The sequence below is a fragment of the Ranitomeya imitator genome, chromosome 3, assembly GCF_032444005.1.
Source record: "Ranitomeya imitator isolate aRanImi1 chromosome 3, aRanImi1.pri, whole genome shotgun sequence".
NCBI lineage: Eukaryota > Metazoa > Chordata > Amphibia > Anura > Dendrobatidae > Ranitomeya > Ranitomeya imitator.
In genome coordinates this window covers 770,780,030-770,799,935 of record NC_091284.1, presented here as the reverse complement: position 1 = coordinate 770,799,935, position 19,906 = coordinate 770,780,030, and the positions used below count along the sequence as shown (strand labels likewise).

Genomic DNA, 19,906 nt, shown 5'->3' with positions numbered 1-19,906 from the left:
TTTGCATTTTCATGTATTCGGATACCTACCACTCTCTGATCGGCCATCACTTGTTTAACATCCCCATTGAAGAAGGTCACAGTGGTAGACTTTCCATCCGGGCTTACTTCCTTACGTGTCCCATTCGGAAATAAAATGACATGACAGCCGTTTCTTAAAATCCGCTCCACCTATAGAGAAAGAAAACAAACTGATATCAAATTTAGAAGAACCAGAACAACAAAAAAAAACTATACTTACAAGTAACTTTTTAGAAAAAGCTGTCCTGTGTGTACACGACAAATAACACTATCGTTGACCATTAAATGACTTTCAGAGACCAAAACTGGTGAAAATGCAGGATACATTTCTTAATCTGTAATCAACGGAGCTGGTGGGAGCAGACTAGCTGCTGTGTCATCTCTCATGCACTGTACAACACAGAGAGATTACGGCTCCTTATACCCTAGTTAAAGGGAACTGGTCACCTCAGAAAATACTACCTGCAGATATTGGATTAATCTACAAGTAAATAGCATTACAATGCTGCCCGATAAATGTACAGAAAGTGCGGCTATTGGGAGAAGGTGAACTTATTTCCTCCCAGGAGCCACCGGCTTTCAGTCATGGGACCATGTATGGAGAAGCTATAGTCACTACGCACAGTACGTGAGCTGCTGCTGAAAGCACAACCCGGCAATTTGATTGACAAATGCCCTGCAGAGCTGTCTATCGAAGTGCTGGGGCATAAATAAAGTCACTGCCCAGAGAATAGTGAGCGGTGACTACAGCTACTCCATGTATGCCCCAATAACCGAAAGTCGGCGGCTCCCGGGAGGAAAGAAGATTGTTTTCTCCTGATAGCTACACTTTCCGTAAAGCAGCTAGGCAGCATTGTTACACTATATCTGCAGGTAAGTAGCTTTTCACAGGTGACAGATCCCCTTTAACAAACAGACAAAAGCAGCATGGAGTACACTGTACAGCAGTACTGAGCAGTGTAGATGTAACTCCAGCTCTGGTCTAAAATAAAGACTTGTTAGAAAGCTCAGCACATTCTTTCTGTTTCTCCCTCTGCTTGTTTTCTCACGGCTCCTTCCCTCTCAATATACTATAAAAGAATTGTAACCCGACACCACAGAGAGTTGGCAGTCAGCCTTGCAAGATGGAGTTTCGCAGTTTTCTCCGAGATGATAGTGACAGCAAATTTCTCTAACAAGATATATTACCATGTTTCTTATATGTGCCTATCCTATTGATTTATGAAAGGTTGTTTGGAGTTCAGTTCCCAACAGATTTATGTTGTAAACTATAAACTCTAGAAAAAAAAGCTATTTTAATTTTAAAAAAGGGTAAAGTTTGCAATACTGCAATTATCATGAAACCCTGTATAAATAATACACCAGTAATATAATAATCGTCATCATCTCACCTTTCCATCTGGATATGTAATTTCTCCCTGCACGTCATCAGTGTCTTTCACTGGGGAGTTGTCATTTTTCGGTTCTGTAGGTAGCACCTTGTTGGGGACCTACAGATCAATATAATGATAAAGATGTGCAACAATGTCTATCATGAAATATGTTTATAAAAATGGCCAAGGGGCGAAGAGGAGATAACTGGAACGTAATGAGAATAATGAAAGAAAATCAAACGAATCACTTAGTTGCTAGATTCACGTTTAAAGGTGTCAAAAAGTAAGATTTACACTACGCTCGTTCCAGGCAAAAGTGGGTATGTTTAGTCGCTTCACACTGCAGCCAATATTGTATTTTCTGTTTAGGATTTTATCCTTTTTACAAGAGTTGGAACCTTTTCCATTGGCATACTAATATGATTGCTTGTCTTTTGTAGGACTAATTGACATTTTAAATATTCATTTTACCATAGAATATACTGGAAAACACGGAAAAACATCCAAGTCCACTGAAATAGTAAAAAAAAAAAATGGTCTGGTTTTTATGGTATTCATTGTGCAGTAAAAATGAAAAATCAGTACAATTACGACAATACCAAACTTCATATATTTTTTTTTTTTTTTTGTTAAAGGGCATCTGTCAGCAGGGTCTTGCTATATAATCTGTAGGCAGAATGAGGTAGGGGCTAAGACACTGATTTCAGCAATGTTTCACTTACTAGGCTGTGTGCTGTAGTTTTAATACAATGAGTGTTTCATCAGTAAGAAATTATCACTGCCAGACTAGCAGTCATCATGCCTCCTGGTTCAAGCACGTCCCCAGAACTAACTAGCAGCTCACTGTCAATATACAATGCACATAGAAAGCTGCTAATCAGTGGTGTAGGCGGTTTATACACGGCTCAGCATTCCGAGTTCTGCTACATCTACAGCAGAGAAAACGGATTGTATCAAAACCGCTGCACCCCAGGTGCTGTGATTGAAAAACAACAATTCTGCTGTGTTGATATTTTTTTCTTCTTTAAGACGTTTACCATACAGATTAATTCATTTTATATTTTGATAGACTGGATTTTTACAGATGCAGCGATAACAAACATGCTTTTTTATTTCCTTATTTATACAATGAGAAGAGAGGGTAATTTAAAGTTTTTAGAATTAAAAACTTGTTCTTGATTTATTTTTTTAGTTCACTTAGGGAATATAAAACTGCAATAGTTTGTTCGGTTTGCTCTATATAATACGATAGTATTGCAATATATAGAGAAAATGACATTCTTCTACAAAGCCCTTAGGCTGAGCTCCATAAGCGGACCAAGACAGTGTTATGTGGGTTTTGAACATGCTCCCAATTGTCATAACTCATCGGTACCCCATGATCGCTACAGGGGTTATGAGGGAGGGGGTTGGGTGAGGGCCAATGGCAACCCAGCTTATTGAATGCTACCATCAGTGATTCACAGCGGAATTTAAATGGCTAAACAGAAGCGACTGGAGAGAGCTCTACTCACTGCTGTTACAGGCAGATGTTGGCTGTGTATCATCACTAAGGGACCTTTTTAAACACTTATGAAGCCTTTGCAGGTTTTTTCTGTTAATTATTCTAACTTACTGAGATAATGACTTTTGGATTTTCATTGGCTGTAAGCCATAATCATCAACATTAGCAGAAATAAACACTTGAAATAGATCACTCAGTTTGTAATGACTCTATATATGAGTTTCACTTTTTGCATTGAAGAACTGAAAAAAATTAACTTTTTCATGATATTCTACTCTAGTGAGAAGCACCTGTATTATGGGCTCAGCACCTGAGCCCACGCCATACATAGGGACCAGATGTGAAATTCAATATTGCACTCTACATTTGGAAGAACTTAAAAAGTTGCCATTTTCCAGATGGGGTCTGAGATAAATTCCCCTACCTGTGGAGTAGTGCTGGTTGCAGGTTCTGCTGCTTTCACTTTCGATGCTTCAGAATTACTGGAGTCGCTTAGAGACATTTGTCGGAAACTTTTAGAAGATAATCCTAAAAACCAGGACATGATATAATGACACAATGACCCTTGAGGTCCCTTAACATTCTATGATAATAAAAAAAAAAGTTTGTTTTTATTCCATAAAACTATATATAGGAATATATTAAACACAGTGTAGAATTCACTAATCTTTACTTCATCAGACCTTTAATGGGCGAATGGCTTCGGAGAATCTTTGTGTTCTTTTCCGGTTCAGGGACCGATGTTCGTCTCTGTTTTAACATGTGTGAGGGACTCTGAAAAGTTAGAGAAAAGGTTTTAAGATTACCGAAGGAACCATACTGGTAGCTATGGAGTTGCCACTGTATGCTACATCACCATATTACAGAAATAATGAGAGAAATGTATCATGATGGTCATTGTTTAAGTCAGTTTAAAGTGCAGTTCCATTGCTGATATTGTGTCAGATTTATCAATGTATCGCAAAATGTTTGATAAATCTAAGGCATCTTTAAATATATCAATGGGGTCTAGAGAGATTTCTTCTCCACCCACCACCAGACTGAACGCTTGGCTTTTTAAAGAATTACTTACTACAGATTCTGATCTCTTCACTTGAGTTGTAGGAGCTTCACTTATCTTCCTTCTGCTTTCCGCTGCCTCCGCTTTCTTCCAAGTCTCTACCCGAACTTTTTCCATGAACTTTATTTCTTCCCGCAGTTCTCCGTTTTCTTTTAATACGGATTCTATCTGGTTTCTGAGACGCACCTGGGTAGTTAACCATTTTGTCTCCTTTTTCTTCAACTCCTCTTGTAAGTCTTTGATCTGTTGCTTTAAAGTCTTGAGAAATATATGAAAAATACCCATTATATACATCTGAAAGTAGCACAGGGAGATTATGGTAGAAAACTAACCAGCTAAAACAGGGATTTTTGTGTACTCACCGTAAAATCCTCTTCTCCGAGCAACTCATTGGGGGACACAGGGCCATGGGTGTATGCTGCTGCCACCAGGAGGCTGACACTAAGTGAATATAAAACAGGGTTAGCTCCTCCTCTGCAGTATACACCACCCTCTCGCTCCGGATCAAACCAGTTCAGTGAGCAAGCAGAAGGAGATTAACAAAAAATTAACAGTAGATACAACATGTCAAACTGTAAAACCATAATAGGCAACAGGCCAAAAAGGGTGGGTGCTGTGTCCCCCAATGAGTGGCTTGGAGAAAAGGATTTTACAGTAAGTACACAAATTCCTGTTTCTCCTTTGCCACATTGGGAGACATAGAAAGCAGTCCCTCGGTGGGAAATAACATCATAACAGGGTAAACTCCCAGCGTGTGCTGTCTAAAGGTGCGCTACAGCTGCCTGCAAAATTCGTCTGCCCAGGCTCGCATCTGCAGATGCCCGAGTATTGACATTATAATTCTTTGTAAAAGTTTGCAGGCTAGACGAGGTCGCCGCTTTGCAAACTTGCTCCGTAGATGCTTGATGCCGGATGGCACACGAAGCAGACAGCGACCAAGTGGAGTGTGCCTTGATCCCCACTGGAATAGGCTTGCCTCTGACGCAGTAAGCTTCTTGAATAGCCGACCAAATCCATCTGGCTATTGTTGACTTAGAGGCGGCCAATCCTTTCCGATGTCTTTCGGGAGCACGAACACGGCATCCATCTGGCATAAGGATGCCGTCCTAAACACGTACTTTATGAGAGCCCTCACAAGATCCAAGAAGTTAAGAGCTTTCTCCACACGGTGTGTTGGGGCAGGACAAAACGAGGGAAGCACAATATCCTCGTTAAGATGGAAAGAAGACGGGGGCGTGGCCTAGCGACGAATGTGAGCGGACGTGCGAAGGGTCTCTCTCCCTGCACCGCTCCTTAAACCTACCCTTTCAGGCGCCGCCGAACGCCGAAAACCGGGCAGAGGGACCCCGCAAGTCCCCGGCGAGGGGAAGAAGGCTCCGGAGTTGATAAGCGGTGAGGAGCGGAGATGCCGCGCCGCAAACAGTCGGCGCCTGCAGCCGGCGCGAAAATTCAAGATGGCGCCGTGGCCGAGGAGGAGGCGGCCAGGGCCAGCGCTACATACCGCCGGAGGCTGGAGGTAATAGCCCGGCTGGAGCGATTTGCCCGCACGGAGGAGGGGGGAGCCCTGCTGCTGGGTCCAGAGGGACTTGAGGTGGAGGAAGCCCTGATGAGGCAAGAAAGTGGAGGGGACGCTGGGACCGGTGAAGTGGAGGTGCAATGTTCCCCAGGGAGGGCGCAGGGAGCGCACAGTGCAGAAAGTGTGACACCTGCTGCTAGCCCTGTGCAGACCAATGACTCTGATGTGGTACAGCAGCCAAGGATGGGGGAACCAACACTGCAGGACATTTTCTCTGTCGTTATTCACTGCAAATCTGCCTTGGCCGCGCTGAATCTGAGGGTGGATGATCTGACAGTTGAAATAAAGTCCCTTAACTCTGCTATGCGCAAAGTGGAGAAAAGAGTGGAGGTGGTGGAGGAGCGTGTGGGCAGTGTGGAGGATCAGACAAACGAACTGTTAAAAAGAGAAAAGAAATATATTCAACGAATTGCAGAGCTGGAATTTAAGACAGACGATTTGGAAAACCGATCTCGGAGAAACAATTTAAGAATAATTGGGGTGCCGGAGAAGGTGGAGGGAAATAATTCCACTGAATATATTGAGGCATGGCTCAAGAACTCGGTGGGAGGAGCAGACCTTACCAAACATTTCTCGGTGGAAAGGGCTCATCGGGTCCCCACTCGCCCTCTGCCGCCCGGCTCGGCCCCTCGTGCCATATTGGCAAAAATTCTGGACTACCGGGATCGGGAGACTTTACTGAGAAAGGCCAGGCTGAGTGATGGCCTGAGCATAAATGGGAATCGGATCTCCATTTATCCGGACTACTCGGCATCGGTGCAGAAACTTAGAATGAAGTTTGGGGAGGTCAAGCGACGGCTCCGTGAACTGGACCTAAAATATTCAATGCTCTACCCAGCTAAGCTTAGGGTGGTGGCGCTGGACCGTGTTCAATTTTTTCAAAATCCGGAGGAGGCGATGCAATGGCTGGACACCAACGCCAAGAAGATTGGCACTGAGCGGAACCGTTAAGACTGTTTCGGAAGGATTGTGACTCTGCTGGTTCTGCCTCTCTTCGTTGGAGGGGTCCTTTCTGAATGTTACTGTTGCAGATGGTTCAACTGCACCTAACGTTTACAGTATTATGTTCGGCGGCGTAATGAATATTTCATATTGGTCGCGGTGTGGGGGGAAGAGATGGACGGCAAAAGACTTAGTTCTAGGGTATACTAAGTGCCCTCGGTTCTCATATAGAGAAAGAAAGTTCGGAGTATCTGAGTTATCTTGAGTTTTAGATGGGGAAGGTTGGGTTAGTTGTTGGGATGGGGGGTGGGAAGGGGGGGGAGGAGGGCATTGGGGGAGACCTGGGAGAGACGATTCTTATTTTATACCTTTTTCTAAGGAAATGGGAGGGAAGGTTAATATTATAAGTTGGAATGTTAGGGGGCTAGCGGACGCTACTAAACGTGCGGCAATATTTCAGTACTTAGTGAAACAGAGGCCCTCGGTGATATGCCTGCAAGAAACTCACTTAGTGGAGGAAAAAGTAGATATGTTACAGAAAAAATGGGTGCGCAGGGCATATCACTCGACTTTCTCTAATTATGCAAGGGGGGTGTCTGTTTTGATCCATACTAGTACTCCATTTGAGGAAGTTGAGGTTAAAATTGATAAAGATGGTCAGTATGTCCTTTTGGTGTGTAAAATTCTTAACCGTCTGATTTGCATTGTTTCAATATATATACCCCCGCCGTATTCTGGTAAGAAAATTCAAGAGATTTTGGAGCATATGAGAGGGTGGGTCGGGGTTCCTCTTCTGGTGGTTGGAGATGTGAACAATATTGCCGACGACCATTGGGATAAGAGTAATCACGCTCCGCTACGTAGGGACGGTAATGGCACTCCTTTTGGGAATTACCTTAGAGAAATAGGCTGGATTGACTTATGGCGGGTTCGAAACGCTAATACTTATTCTTATTCCTGTTACTCGACCACGTATGGTTCTATGTCTCGTATCGATGTCGCCATGGGCAATGATGGGATGAACGAATTGTTAAGTGAGGTGGAATATAATCCCAGGATTCTATCAGATCATAGTCCAGTTCGGGTCTCATTAAAATTATCTGAACAGGTTGGTTCACGGAAGATGGGATGGAAGGTTCACCCCTCCTGGTTACAACTCTTGGACATGGAAAGGGTAGGGGCTGAAATAGAGGAGTTTTTTAGGATTAATGACGGGAGTGCGGAATGCCACGTAGTATGGGACACCATGAAGGCGTATTTAAGGGGGATTCTGTTTCGTGACATTTCACGACACAAGACTAGGACTAGAGTACAGGATCAAGCTATTCTGGAAGAACTGAGGGCAGCTGAGGCAGCATTGGGGGCCCATTGTACTAAGGAGTCTCAGAGTCGGATGAGGAAGGCCCAAGAGGAGGTCAATCAATTATATTTGAGAAGGGCGGAGAGATTGCGGGCCTTTCAAAAAGCGTCTTTCTATTCAGAGGGGGAAAAGGTGGGGCATTTACTTTCGGTAGTGGCGTCTGCACAGAGGGACTCCTCTCAAGTCTACTACATTAGGAGGGAAGATGGAATATTGGTTACTCAGGGGGAGCAGATTTTGGAAGTGTTTAGGAAATTCTACAATAAGCTATATACTTCAAGTGTGGACAGGGGGGCTGAGGACATGACGGGCTACTTGGAGGGGATTGACCTGCCTAGGTTGAGCAAAGAAGACTGTGAGTTGTTGGAGGAGCCGATTGGGGAGGAAGAATTGGGGGCCGCTTTGGCGGGGGTTGCTGGGGGTAGGGCTCCGGGGGCGGATGGTATTCCAGCTGAGATGTACAAGGTATTGAAAGAAACTTTGTTGGCCAAACTGTCGGAGGTGTATAATAGGTCATTGGAAAGAGGGGAGTTAACTGTTTCAATGAGAGAGGCTATCGTGGTCGTTATCCCTAAGGCCGACAAGGACCCACAATTACCAGAATCCTATAGACCAATCTCACTTTTGACGGCTGACATTAAGATACTGGCAAAAGCTCTGGCAAATAGGTTATCTAGGGTGATTGACAGACTGGTTCACCCGGATCAGTCAGGCTTTATGCCCAATAAATCAACGGCACTTAATCTGAGAAGGTTATTTTTAAATTTGCAAATCCCTTCTGACAATGTTGGCAAACGGGTTGTGGTATCCTTGGACGCTCATAAGGCTTTTGATTGCGTGGAGTGGAGTTATTTGTGGTCAGTACTGGAACGAATGGGGTTTGGACCTAAATTTATCTCATGGGTGCGGCTGTTGTACTCTTCTCCGGTGGCCAAAATTAGAGTGAATGACGCTCTCTCTGAGACTTTCTCTTTATCTAGAGGTACTAGACAGGGCTGCCCTCTGTCCCCGCTGCTCTTCGCCTTGGCGGTGGAACCCCTTGCCGCAAAGATCAGAGGGTCCCGGGAGGTGAAGGGTTTTATGTACGGGGAGGCGGAAGAAAAAGTAGCGTTATACGCTGATGATATCCTGCTCTTCTTGGAGGATTCCGAGGGGACCTTGGTAAAGACGGAGGCCATTATTGAGGAATTCGGGAGTTATTCGGGCTTAAGGATCAATTGGGACAAATCGAATATGATGTTGATAGATGGGGATAGTGGGGACGGTGATGGGGGGGACTCTGTCACAAGGTTGAGGCTAGTTGAGAAATTTAAGTACTTGGGGATTCAGATCGCACTCCCTCTGACTAGCTTTGAGGAACTGAATTTGGCACCTCTTCTGCGTAAGATACGTACCAAGGTCCAGGCGTGGAAAAAGCTACACTTATCGGTAATTGGTAGGATAAACCTGATAAAGATGATTGTGATGCCGCAGTTACTCTATGTGTTGCACAATTCCCCTATATGGATATCGCAGAATAGGTTTCGGAGGATTAGATCTTTGTTTGGTGAGCTGATCTGGGGTGGGAAGAGCCCCAGATTTAAACAGGAAACCCTACAGAGACCAAAGACGGAGGGAGGGGTGGCATTGCCCAATCCGTGGTTGTATTTTTTGGCCTCACAGTGTCAGCATTTCAAGGGATGGGGAGATGGGTCAGGTGGGATGCGGGCACCTTGCAGCCTGAGATCATTGATTGGGACAAAGGTGTTGAGTGAGGGCCTAGAGGGGGGACATTTCCGTGAGAAAGGTTCTAAATTTTGCACTGTAAGGCTCATTCACAAGGTGTGGGATAAAGTTAAAGGAATTAGGGGTGTACGGGCACTCACTAGATTCTCACCCATTTGGAACAACTGTGTCCTACAGGAGTTTAGACAGATGGAGGGATTTCATATTTGGAGGGAGGCAGGCATCTCTCGGATGGGCCAGATTTTACATCAGGGTAGAATTAGAGACTTTGAGATATTGCAGGAAGAATTTTTACTCCCTGAGTCTGAGATGTACCAATACCGTCGTCTTTCTCATGCGTACCGGGCACAGTGTAAGAGAGGGCCTGTTGAAATCCAGGTGGATCTTATGCTGGATTTTATCCTTGAAGGGGGAGGCACGAAGGGGGTGATTTCGGGAATATATGAATTCCTTCTATTTTCTTTTCTGGCGGAGCACCCTATTAGAGCAAGGGCGAAATGGGAGGCTGACCTGGGGGCGATTGATGATGACCGATGGGAATCAGTATTGGATTATGTGCCCAAGATATCAATGAGTGAGCCTGGTAGGCTGTCACAATTATTTGTCATTCATAGGGCTTACAGAACCCCAGACATGTTATTTAAAGCCGGATTAAGGCCTAATTCAGAATGCCCTAGATGCTCGCAGTCCGAAGCGGGCATCCTTCATATGTTGTGGCAGTGCCCCAGGCTGTCCTCCTTTTGGGTGGTGGTGTTGAATAAAGTGGGTTTGGCATATAGTTGTAATGTGCCTCGGGATCCTCTGGTATGTGTTTTGGGCTATGTGGAGGAGGTAATAACTGATAAGCTGTATAAAACGGTTATAGCTAGACTGTTATTTATTGCGCGAAAGTTGATCGCCAAATTCTGGATTAGGGAAGAGCCACCAACAAGGAGAGACTTTATGAAGCAAGTGGACCATATCATTGCTTTGGAGAAGAGTATCTACGTTAGGAGGAACAAGATGGACCTCTTTGACAGGTTGTGGAGCCCGTGGCTTGAATCAATGTGACCTGAAGACCTTTTGCCCCTATGGAAATATTTTTTGACAAGTCATCTTCCTCTTCTTGTACTTTTGTATGTGATAATTTAGTGGGGGATGACTCTTGACAGGTCTCTAGTGGGTGGGGGGAAGGGGGGTGGGAGTTTGGTTTGGGACTAAATAAGTTTTCTAACAAAAAAAAGTATTGTGTATTTGTATATTGCTGAAAACAAACTATTCCTTTTATTGTTTATGCACAATTTTGATGGTTTAATAAAAATATCTGATTCAAAAAAAAAAGATGGAAAGAAGACACCACCTTTGGAAGGAAGGGCAGGGACGGCCTGAGGACCACTTTGTCTCGATGAAATGTCAGAAATAGAGCTTGACAGGAAAGAGCAGCCAACCCCGAGACACTTCTGATCAAAGTAATCGCAACAAGGAAGGCCACCTTCCATGAGAGGAGAGATGTCCTGCAACGGCTCGAAGGGAGATCCGGACGATCTGGTAGTCGCCAAGGAATGTCTGCGATCAGTTGAACGAGCTCCCCGTACCACGCTCGGCATGGCCAATCCAGAGCAATGAGGATCACAGGCACTCCCTCCGCCTTGATGTTCCTGATGACCTTCAGAAGCAAGGGAGGAAACAAGTAAGGAAGACGGAAGTGACTCCAGGGAAGGACCAGCGCATCCACCCCGATTGCTCTTGGGTCCCGGGACCGGGCCACAAAATCGGGTACCTTGGCATTGAACCAGGAAGCCAATCATGTCTACGTCCGGAGTACCACAACAAAGGCAGATCTGCTGGAAAATGTCCAGATGGAAAGACCACTCTCCCGAGACAAGGCCTTGGAATGTGAATGGCCGATATGACCAAGTGGTTCTTTTCGGCCCAGCGAAGAATGTGTTCCACCTTGCGCATTGCAGCTTTGCTGCGAGTACCCCCCTGATGATTGATATAAACCACAGCCGTGGTATTGTCCAACTGGATACGAATGGGGTGGCCTGCTAGGAGATGATGGAACCGCCGCAGGGACAGCCGAATCGCACAAATCTCCAGGACATTGGTGGGAAGACGAGACTCCTGAGGAGACCACCTACCCTTGGCAGTGTGATAAGGAAAAACAGCTCCCCAGCCAAGGAGGCTGGCATCGGTAGTGACCACCAGCCAATGGAGCGGGAGAAAGGACTTCCCTTGGAGGAGGGAGGAAATGAGCGTCCACCACTGGAGTGCTTGTTTGACCCGAGGGGTCAGTCGACACGGTTAATTGAGGGAAAAGGGACTCTTGTCCCATGCGTCCAAAAGTGTGAGTTGTAGGGGACGAAGATGTAGTTGCGCAAACGGAATTGCTTCCATTGCGGCTACCATCTTCCCGAGAATCCTCATGCCAAAACGGATAGAACAAGGAGACAGTTGACAGAGCGTCCGGAGCCCCTGTTGAAGGGCTAGGACCTTGTCCCGAGGGAGAATCACCAACCCTCGGGAAGTGTCCAGAACCATGCCCAGGAAGGAGATCTGCTGAGCTGGAACGGTAAAAGACTTGTTCAGGTTGATTAACCAGCCCAGCCGAGAAAGAGTATCCAAAGAAATGCGGACGCACTCCTTGCAGGCTTAGAAAGATCGCCCTTTGATCAGTAGGTAGTCTAGACACGGGAAGACTACCCGTGAGTGTAGGATGGTCATGACAGCCGCCATGACCTTTGTGAAGACTCTGGGGGGGGTGGCAAGGCCATGAACTGAAAATGTTCTCCGCGAACAGCGAATCGAAGAAACATTTGGTGAGGAGGGAAGATTGGAACGTGAAGATACGCATCCCGAATGTCGATGGAGGCTAGGAACTCGCCTTGTTCCATCGAGGCGATGACGAAACAAAGGGACTCCATCCTGAAATGCTGGAATCTGACGAATCTGTTTACAAGTTTTAGATCCAGGATGGGTCCGATTGTCCCATCCTTCTTTGGGACTGTGAACAGATTTGAATAAAATCCTTGGAACCTTTCGTTCTCTGAGACCGGGGTAATCACCCCGTCTTGGCGGAGTGACTAGATGGCCTGGTAAAAGGCCCGAGTTGCGTTCCCGCTTCGGGAGGATGGGAGACAAAAAAAATGGGCTGGAGGGGTGAGGAGAAAATTCCATTTTGTATCCGGAGGACACCAGATCCCTGACCCACTCGTCAAGAACGACTGCGAGCCAGACATGGTGAAACAGGAGTAGGCGGCAGCTTACTCTGCTGGTGTCTGGACTACTTTGGGCAGCCCTTCCACGAGCAGTTGGGTTTGTGCGAGGTCTGTGGACTCTTGTCCCTATCAGCGGGGCGCCCCGAACCGGGGGAACTGGCTGTAGAGGACTACCCGTAATTGCTGCGAAAGGACCGAAAACGAGTCTGCAGCTGTCAGCGGATCGGTCGCCTAATTCTCTGCTGGGGAAGGGATTTACTCTTCCTGCCTGTAGCATCTGAAATCAGTTGGTCCAACTTTTCTCCGAATAAGCGACCGCTGAGATAGGTAAGGGACGGTAAGGACTTTTTAGATGCAGAGTCCGCTCGAGAGTTACTCAGGCATAGCGCCCTTCTAATTGCTACTGCGTTTGATGCTGTAAGTGCAGAGCAATTGGCTGCATCCAGGGAAGCATTTACTAAAGTCACTGGCCAAAGAAATTTGAATGGCCAACTCCGCTATCTCAGAGGGGAGATTACTCTTCTGTATGACCTTATGCAGGGAATCTGCCCAGTAAGCAATGGCTTGGCTACCCAGGTAGCTGCAAAGGAGGGAAAGAGTGCCAATCCTGATGCCTCGAAAAGCGAACAGGCAAGGCTGTCAATCAGGCGATCTGTGGGATCTTTAATGGAGGATGCGTCTGGCAGGGAAAGAAGAGTCTTGGAGGACAAACGGGATAAGGGAGGATCCACTGGAGGGGATTCTGTCCATTGTTTGCGGAGGTCAGGAAAGAAGGGATATCTGGACTCCAGAGATCTCTGACCTGCAAAGCGTTTGTCCAGACGCTCTCTATGTCACCGAACTATGTCCTGGAACTCCGGGTGATTGGCAAACAATCTATGAGGACATTTGGTCCTTTTAAAGGACACATTTAGGGTCGCAAGCATGACAGAGCAGAGTAGTATGTCCCTTTGGTAACGCAGTCTGACAGGAGGTACAAGAAGTGACAAACACTGTTTTAGAGGGCTTTTTTGAGGTTTTAGGCAGAGACATGCTGTATCACTGTTAACCCCCAAAATACTGCAGGAAAGGCTAATTTGTGCAGCTGAAGGTCAGCCGAGCACTTTGAGGGAGAGGAGCAGTGTGGCAGAGCACTTACCCAGGTGCTGTGTCCCAGAGAAGCCTGGTCCCCAAGCGGTGCAGCACCGATCCTAAAAAAGGTAGAGCCGTCCTGGGAGCCCGTTCCATATGGTAGGGTGGCAAAATATGGCCGCCGAGATAAAGAAGGTGCCAGGAAGGTGGGCGGTACCGCCGGAATGACGTTCGGTTGTGGGCCGGATTACCGGCTTGCGGCCTAGCAAGGCCTGAAGCCGGGGACTAAATTAGCGATTCCCGGCCTGAAAAGGTGACAGGGCCCGTGACGCTATCAGGAGCCCTTGAAAGGGTCAGTCGCCCCAGTCTTCCTCGTAGAAATTTTTTTTTTTTAAATAAAAAAAGTTGAAAAATAAAAATAAAATAAAATAAAAAAGGTGTGGTCTGAATAGCAGACCCCAGTATGCCTCCTACGGACACTAAGCATGAACTGGTTTGAACCGGAGCCAGTGGGTGGTGTATACTGCAGAGGAGGAGCTAACCCTTTTTTATATTCACTTAGTGTCAGCCTCCTAGTGGCAGCAGAATACATCCTGTGTCCCCCAATGTGGTGAAGGAGAAATATGTATTATATCTTTGCCTCTACATTTCAAAAAGCACCAAGTAGCGGAAATAAGACGGTAATGACAGCTAATGGGCAGGCAATAGCAATTTTAGGCTGTCCAATTTTTTGAGGCATTCAAAAACAACAAGTTTTTCAAGTGAAAACCGTTTCAAGAAGCTCTCCTTTTTCTGGAGAGGTTTTTTTTTTACAAAAGCTTTTTTCTTTTTTCTTTTTAAAGAAGTTTAAGGTTTTTGTTTTTTTCTTGGAGCTTTTATTTTTTTTTTGTAGGCTTTTGATTGGACTATGCCAAATTTTTAAACTGTGTTTTTCAGGTAAAATAAATAAATAAATGAATGAATGAATGAATGAAAAGAACTTTTTCAAGGAAAAGGAGAGTGGATCTCCCATACAAATGAGTAAGGTGAGTTTTCAAAGCGTTTGAGGAGAATTTTAAAGCTCCAAAATACAATGTGAACATAGCCTTATGTCGCTTTTGTTCTCATATGTATTAACCCCTTCTCGACCTTTGACGCCACGTAGGCGTCATGAAAGTCGGTGCCAATCCGACCCATGACGCCAATGTGGCGTCATGGAAACATCGCGTCCCTGCAGATCGGGTGAAAGGGTTAACTCCAATTTCACACGATCTGCAGGGACAGGGGGAGTGGTACTTCAGCCCAGGGGGGGTGGCTTCAACCCCCCCCCCCCCCCCCCATGGCTACGATCGCTCTGATTGGCTGTTGAAAGTGAAACTGCCAATCAGAGCGATTTGTAATATTTCACCTAAAAAAACTGGTGAAATATTACAATCCAGCCATGGCCGATGCTGCAATATCATCGGCTATGACTGGAAACACTGGTGTTCCCCCTGCCCCTAACACTGCTCCCCTCCCCCGTCCTCCTGTCCGCTCCCCCCGTGCTCCGATGCCATCCCCCCCCCGTGCCCTGATCTCCCCCCCCCCCTTATACTTACCGGGCCCCACGGTGTCCGTCCGTCTTCTCCCTGGGCGCCGCCGTCTTCCAAAATGGCGGGCGCATGCGCAGTGCGCCCGCCGAATCTGCCGGCCGGCAAATTCGATCCATGTACATTTTGATCACTGTGATACAACCTATCACAGTGATCAAAATTAAAAAAAAAGTAAATGACACCCCCCCCCCCCCCCCCCTTTATCACCCACAATAATAAAATAAATAAATTTTTTTTCCACTACAGTTAGAACTAGGGTTAGGGTTAGGGATGTGCACACGTATTCTGGTCCTCTACGGATTTTTCCGCAGCGGTTTTTATAAATCCACAGTGCAAAACCGCTGCGAATTTACCGCGGTTTTTCTGCGGATTTCACAGCGGTTTTCTATTGGAGCAGTTGTAAAACCGCTGCAGAATCCGCAGAAAGAAGTGAAATGTGTGGAATGTAAACCGCTGCATTTCTGCGCAGTTTTTTCCGCAGCATGTGCGCAGCGTTTTTTGTAAACTCATGGGAAACTGCTGCGGACCCGCAGCGGCCGAAACGCTGTGGATCCGCAGCGTTTTCCGCATCGTGTGCACATACCCTTAGAATTAGGCTATGTGCACGCGGTGCGGATTTGGCTGCGGATCCGCAGCGGATTTGGCTGCGGATCCGCAGTGGATTGGCCGCTGCGGATTCGTAGCAGTTTTCCATCATCTTTACAGTTCCATGTAAACCTATGGAAAACCAAATCCGCTGTGCCCATGGTGCGGAAAATACCGCGCGGGAACGCTGTGTTGTATTTTCAGCAGCATGTCAATTCTTTGTGCGGATTCCGCAGCATTTTACACCTGTTCCTCAATAGGAATCCGCAGGTGAAATCTGCACAAAAAACACTGGAAATCCACGGTAAATCCGCAGGTTAAACGCATTGCCTTTTACCCGCGGATTTTTCAAAAATGGTGCGGAAAAATCTCACACGAATCCGCAACGTGGGCACATAGCCTTAGGGTTAGGGTTGGAATTAGGGCTAGGGTTGAAAATAAGGTTAAGATTAGGCTTGTGGTTAGGGTTGTGGTTAGGGGTGTGTTGGGGTTAGGGTTTGGATTAGGATTATGGTTAGGGTTGGGATTAGGGTTAGGGGTGTGTTGGGGTTAGGGTTGTGATTAGGGTTATGGCTAGAGTTGAGATTAGGGTTAGGGGTGTGTTGGGGTTAGTGTTGGAGTTAGAATTGAGGGGTTTCCACTGTTTAGGCACATCAGGGGTCTCCAAACGCAACATGGCGCCACCATTGATTCCAGCCAATCTTGCGTTCAAAAAGTCAAATGGTGCTCCCTCCCTTCCGAGCCCCGACGTGCGCCAAAACAGTGGTTTACCCCCACATATGGGGTACCAGCATACTCGGGACAAACTGGGCAATAACTATTGGGGTCCAATTTCTCCTGCTACCTTTGTGAAAATAAAAAATTGCCTGCTAAAACATCATTTTTGAGGAAAGAAAAATGATTTTTTTATTTTCTCGGCTCTGCGTTGTAAACTTCTGTGAAGCACTTGGGGTTCAAAGTGCTCACCACATATCTAGATAAATTCCTTGGGGGGTCTAGTTTCCAAAATGGAGTCACTTGTGGGGGGATTCTACTGTTTAGGCACATCAGGGGCTCTGCAAACGTAACATGATGCCCGCAGACCATTCCATCAAAGTCTGCATTCCAAAACGTCACTACTTCCCTTCTGAGCCCCGACGTCTGCCCAAACAGTGGTTCCCCCCCACATATGGGGTATCAGCGTACTCAGGACAAACTGGACAACAACTTTTGGGGTCCAATTTCTCCTGTTACTCTTGTGAAAATAAAAAATTGCGGGCTAAAAAATAATTTTTGAGGAAAGAAAAATGATTTTTTTTATTTTCACGGCTCTGCGTTATAAACTTCTGTGAATCACTTGGGGGTTTAAAGTGGTCACCGCACATCTAGGTTAGTTCCATGGGAGGTCTAGTTTCCAAAATGGGGTCACATGTGGGGGAGCTCAAATGTTTAGGCACACAGGGGCTCTCCAAACGCGACATGGTGTCAGCTAACGATTGGAGCTAATTTTTCATTCAAAAAGTCAAATGGCGCTCCTTCCCTTCCAAGCCCGGACGTGTACCCAAACAGTGGTTTACCCCCATATGTGAGGTATCAGTGTACTCAGGAGAAATTGCCCAATAAATTTTAGGATCCATCTTATCTTGTTGCCCATGTGGAAATGAACAAATTGAGGCTAAAATAAATTTTTTGTGAAAAAAAAAAAGTACTTTTTCATTTTTACGGATCAATTTGTGAAGCACCTGGGGGTTCAAAGTGCTCACTATGCATCTAGATAAGTTCCTTGGGGGGTCTAGTTTCCAAAATGGGGTCACATGTGGGGGAGCTCCAATGTTTAGGCATACAGGGGCTCTCCAAACGCGACATGGTGTCCGCTAACGATTGGAGCTAATTTTTCATTCAAAAGTCAAATGGCGCTCCTTCCCTTCCGAGCCTTGCCGTGTGCACAAACAGTGGTTTGTGACCACATATGAGGTATCGGCGTACTCAGGAGAAATTGCCCAACACATTTTAGGATCCATCTTATCCTGTTGCCCATGTGGAAATGAACAAATTGAGGCTAAAAGAAATTTTTTGTGAAAAAAAAGTACTTTTTCATTTTTACGGACCAATTTGTGAAGCACCTGGGGGTTTAAAGGGCTCACTATGCATCTAGATAAGTTCCTTGGGGGTCTAGTTTCCAAAATGGGGTCACTTGTGGGGGAGCTCCAATGTTTAGGCACACAGGGGCTCTCCAAACACGACATGGTGTCCGCTAAAGATTGGAGCCAATTTTTAATTGAAAAAGTCAAATGGCGCACCCTTCCCTTCCGGGCCCTGTCGTGCGCCCAAACAGTAGTTCCCCCCCCCCCCCCCCACATATGGGGTATCGGTGTACAATAAATTGACAAATTGTACAATAACTTTTGGTGTCCAGTTTCTCTTTTTACTCTTGGGAAAATAAAAAAAATGTTGCTAAAAGATCATTTTTGTGACTAAAAAGTTAAATGTTCATTTTTTCCTTCCATGTTGCTTCTGCTGCTGTGAAGCACCTGAAGGGTTAATAAACTTCTTGAATGTGGTTTTGAGCACCTTGAGGGGTGCAGTTTTTAGAATGGTGTCACTTTTGGGTATTTTCAGCCATATAGACCCCTCAAACTGACTTCAAATGTGAGGCGGTCACTAAAAAAAATGGTTTTGTAAATTTTGCTGTAAAAATGAGAAATCGCTGGTCAACTTTTAACCCTTACAACTTCCTAGCAAAAAAAAATTTTGTTTCCAAAATTGCGCTGATGTAAAGTAGAGATGTGGGTAATGTTATTTATTAACTATTTTGTGTCACATAACTCTGATTTAACAGAATAAAAATTAAAAATTTGAAAATTGCGAAATTTTCAAAATTTTAGCCAAATTTCCATTTTTTTCACAAATAAACACAAAAATTATCGACCTAAATTTACCACTAACATGAAGCCCAATATGTCACGAAAAAACAATCTCAGAACCGCTAGGATTCGTTGAAGCGTTCCTGAGTTATTACCTCAAAGGGACACTGGTCAGAATTGCAAAAAACGGCAAGGTCATTAAGGTCAATATAGGCTGGGTCATGAAGAGGTTAATGATGAATTGTAAAATGCACCTAAGAAGTCATATGGATAAAAGGCAAACTGATTTTTCTCCTCACCTGGATTTCCTCCCGTTCTTTCTTGTCCGGTATTGCTCGTGCAGCACTTGCGTACTTCTCAAACACTTTGCGCTCTTTTTGGAGTTTTTTCATTTCCTCTTTTTTGTACTCCTCGATCCTGGACAGTTCTTTTGCCTTCTGCTGTTCAAAATCTGAAACTTCTTTCCTGTTAAAATAAAATCACAAATATTGATACAAATGAAAAAAAAAATCTCTCTAAATATTTAATGGGAATCTGCAGGTATTTGCTACACAATCTGAGAGCATCATGATATAGTTGTTGAAACCCTGGTTTTAGAAATGTGTCACTTATTGGGCTGTGTTTTAAGGTACTGTCACACTAGACGATATCGCTAGCGATCCGTGACGTTGCAGCGTCCTCGCTAGCGATATCGTCCAGTGTGACAGGCAGCAGCGATCAGGCCCCTGCTGGGAGATCGCTGGTCGGGGAAGAAAGTCCAGAACTTTATTTCGTCGCTGGACTCCCCGTAGACATCGCTGAATCGGCGTGTGTGACACTGATTCAGCGATGTCTTTGCTGGTAACCAGGGTAAACATCGGGTAACTAAGCGCAGGGCCGCGCTTAGTAACCCGATGTTTACCCTGGTTACCATCCTAAAAAGTAAAAAAACAAACAGTACATACTTACCTACAGCCGTCTGTCCTCCAGCGCTGTGCTCTGCTCTCCTCCTGCTCTGGCTGTGAGTGTCGGTCAGCCGGAAAGCAGAGCGGTGACGTCACCGCTCTGCTTTCTGGCTGCCCGGCGCTCACAGCCAGACC

General features: G+C 45.7%; 1 protein-coding gene across 2 annotated transcripts in view; it reads right to left on the bottom strand.

Moving 5' to 3' along the window:
- CPAP (centrosome assembly and centriole elongation protein) overlaps positions 1 to 19,906 on the bottom strand; it is a 94,214-nt gene that overhangs the window by 19,267 nt on the left and 55,041 nt on the right. For both annotated transcript variants that reach the window (XR_011319431.1, XM_069759066.1), the window contains exons 9-14: positions 19,127 to 19,292; positions 3,970 to 4,215; positions 3,581 to 3,671; positions 3,322 to 3,425; positions 1,412 to 1,510; positions 30 to 170 (exon numbers count right to left, since the gene is read on the bottom strand). Coding sequence is in view for 1 of the 2 variants with exons in the window: in XM_069759066.1 (XP_069615167.1) it covers positions 30 to 170; positions 1,412 to 1,510; positions 3,322 to 3,425; positions 3,581 to 3,671; positions 3,970 to 4,215; positions 19,127 to 19,292 (847 nt within the window). In the remaining variant the exon portion in view is untranslated. The remainder of the gene's footprint in view (positions 1 to 29; positions 171 to 1,411; positions 1,511 to 3,321; positions 3,426 to 3,580; positions 3,672 to 3,969; positions 4,216 to 19,126; positions 19,293 to 19,906) is intronic.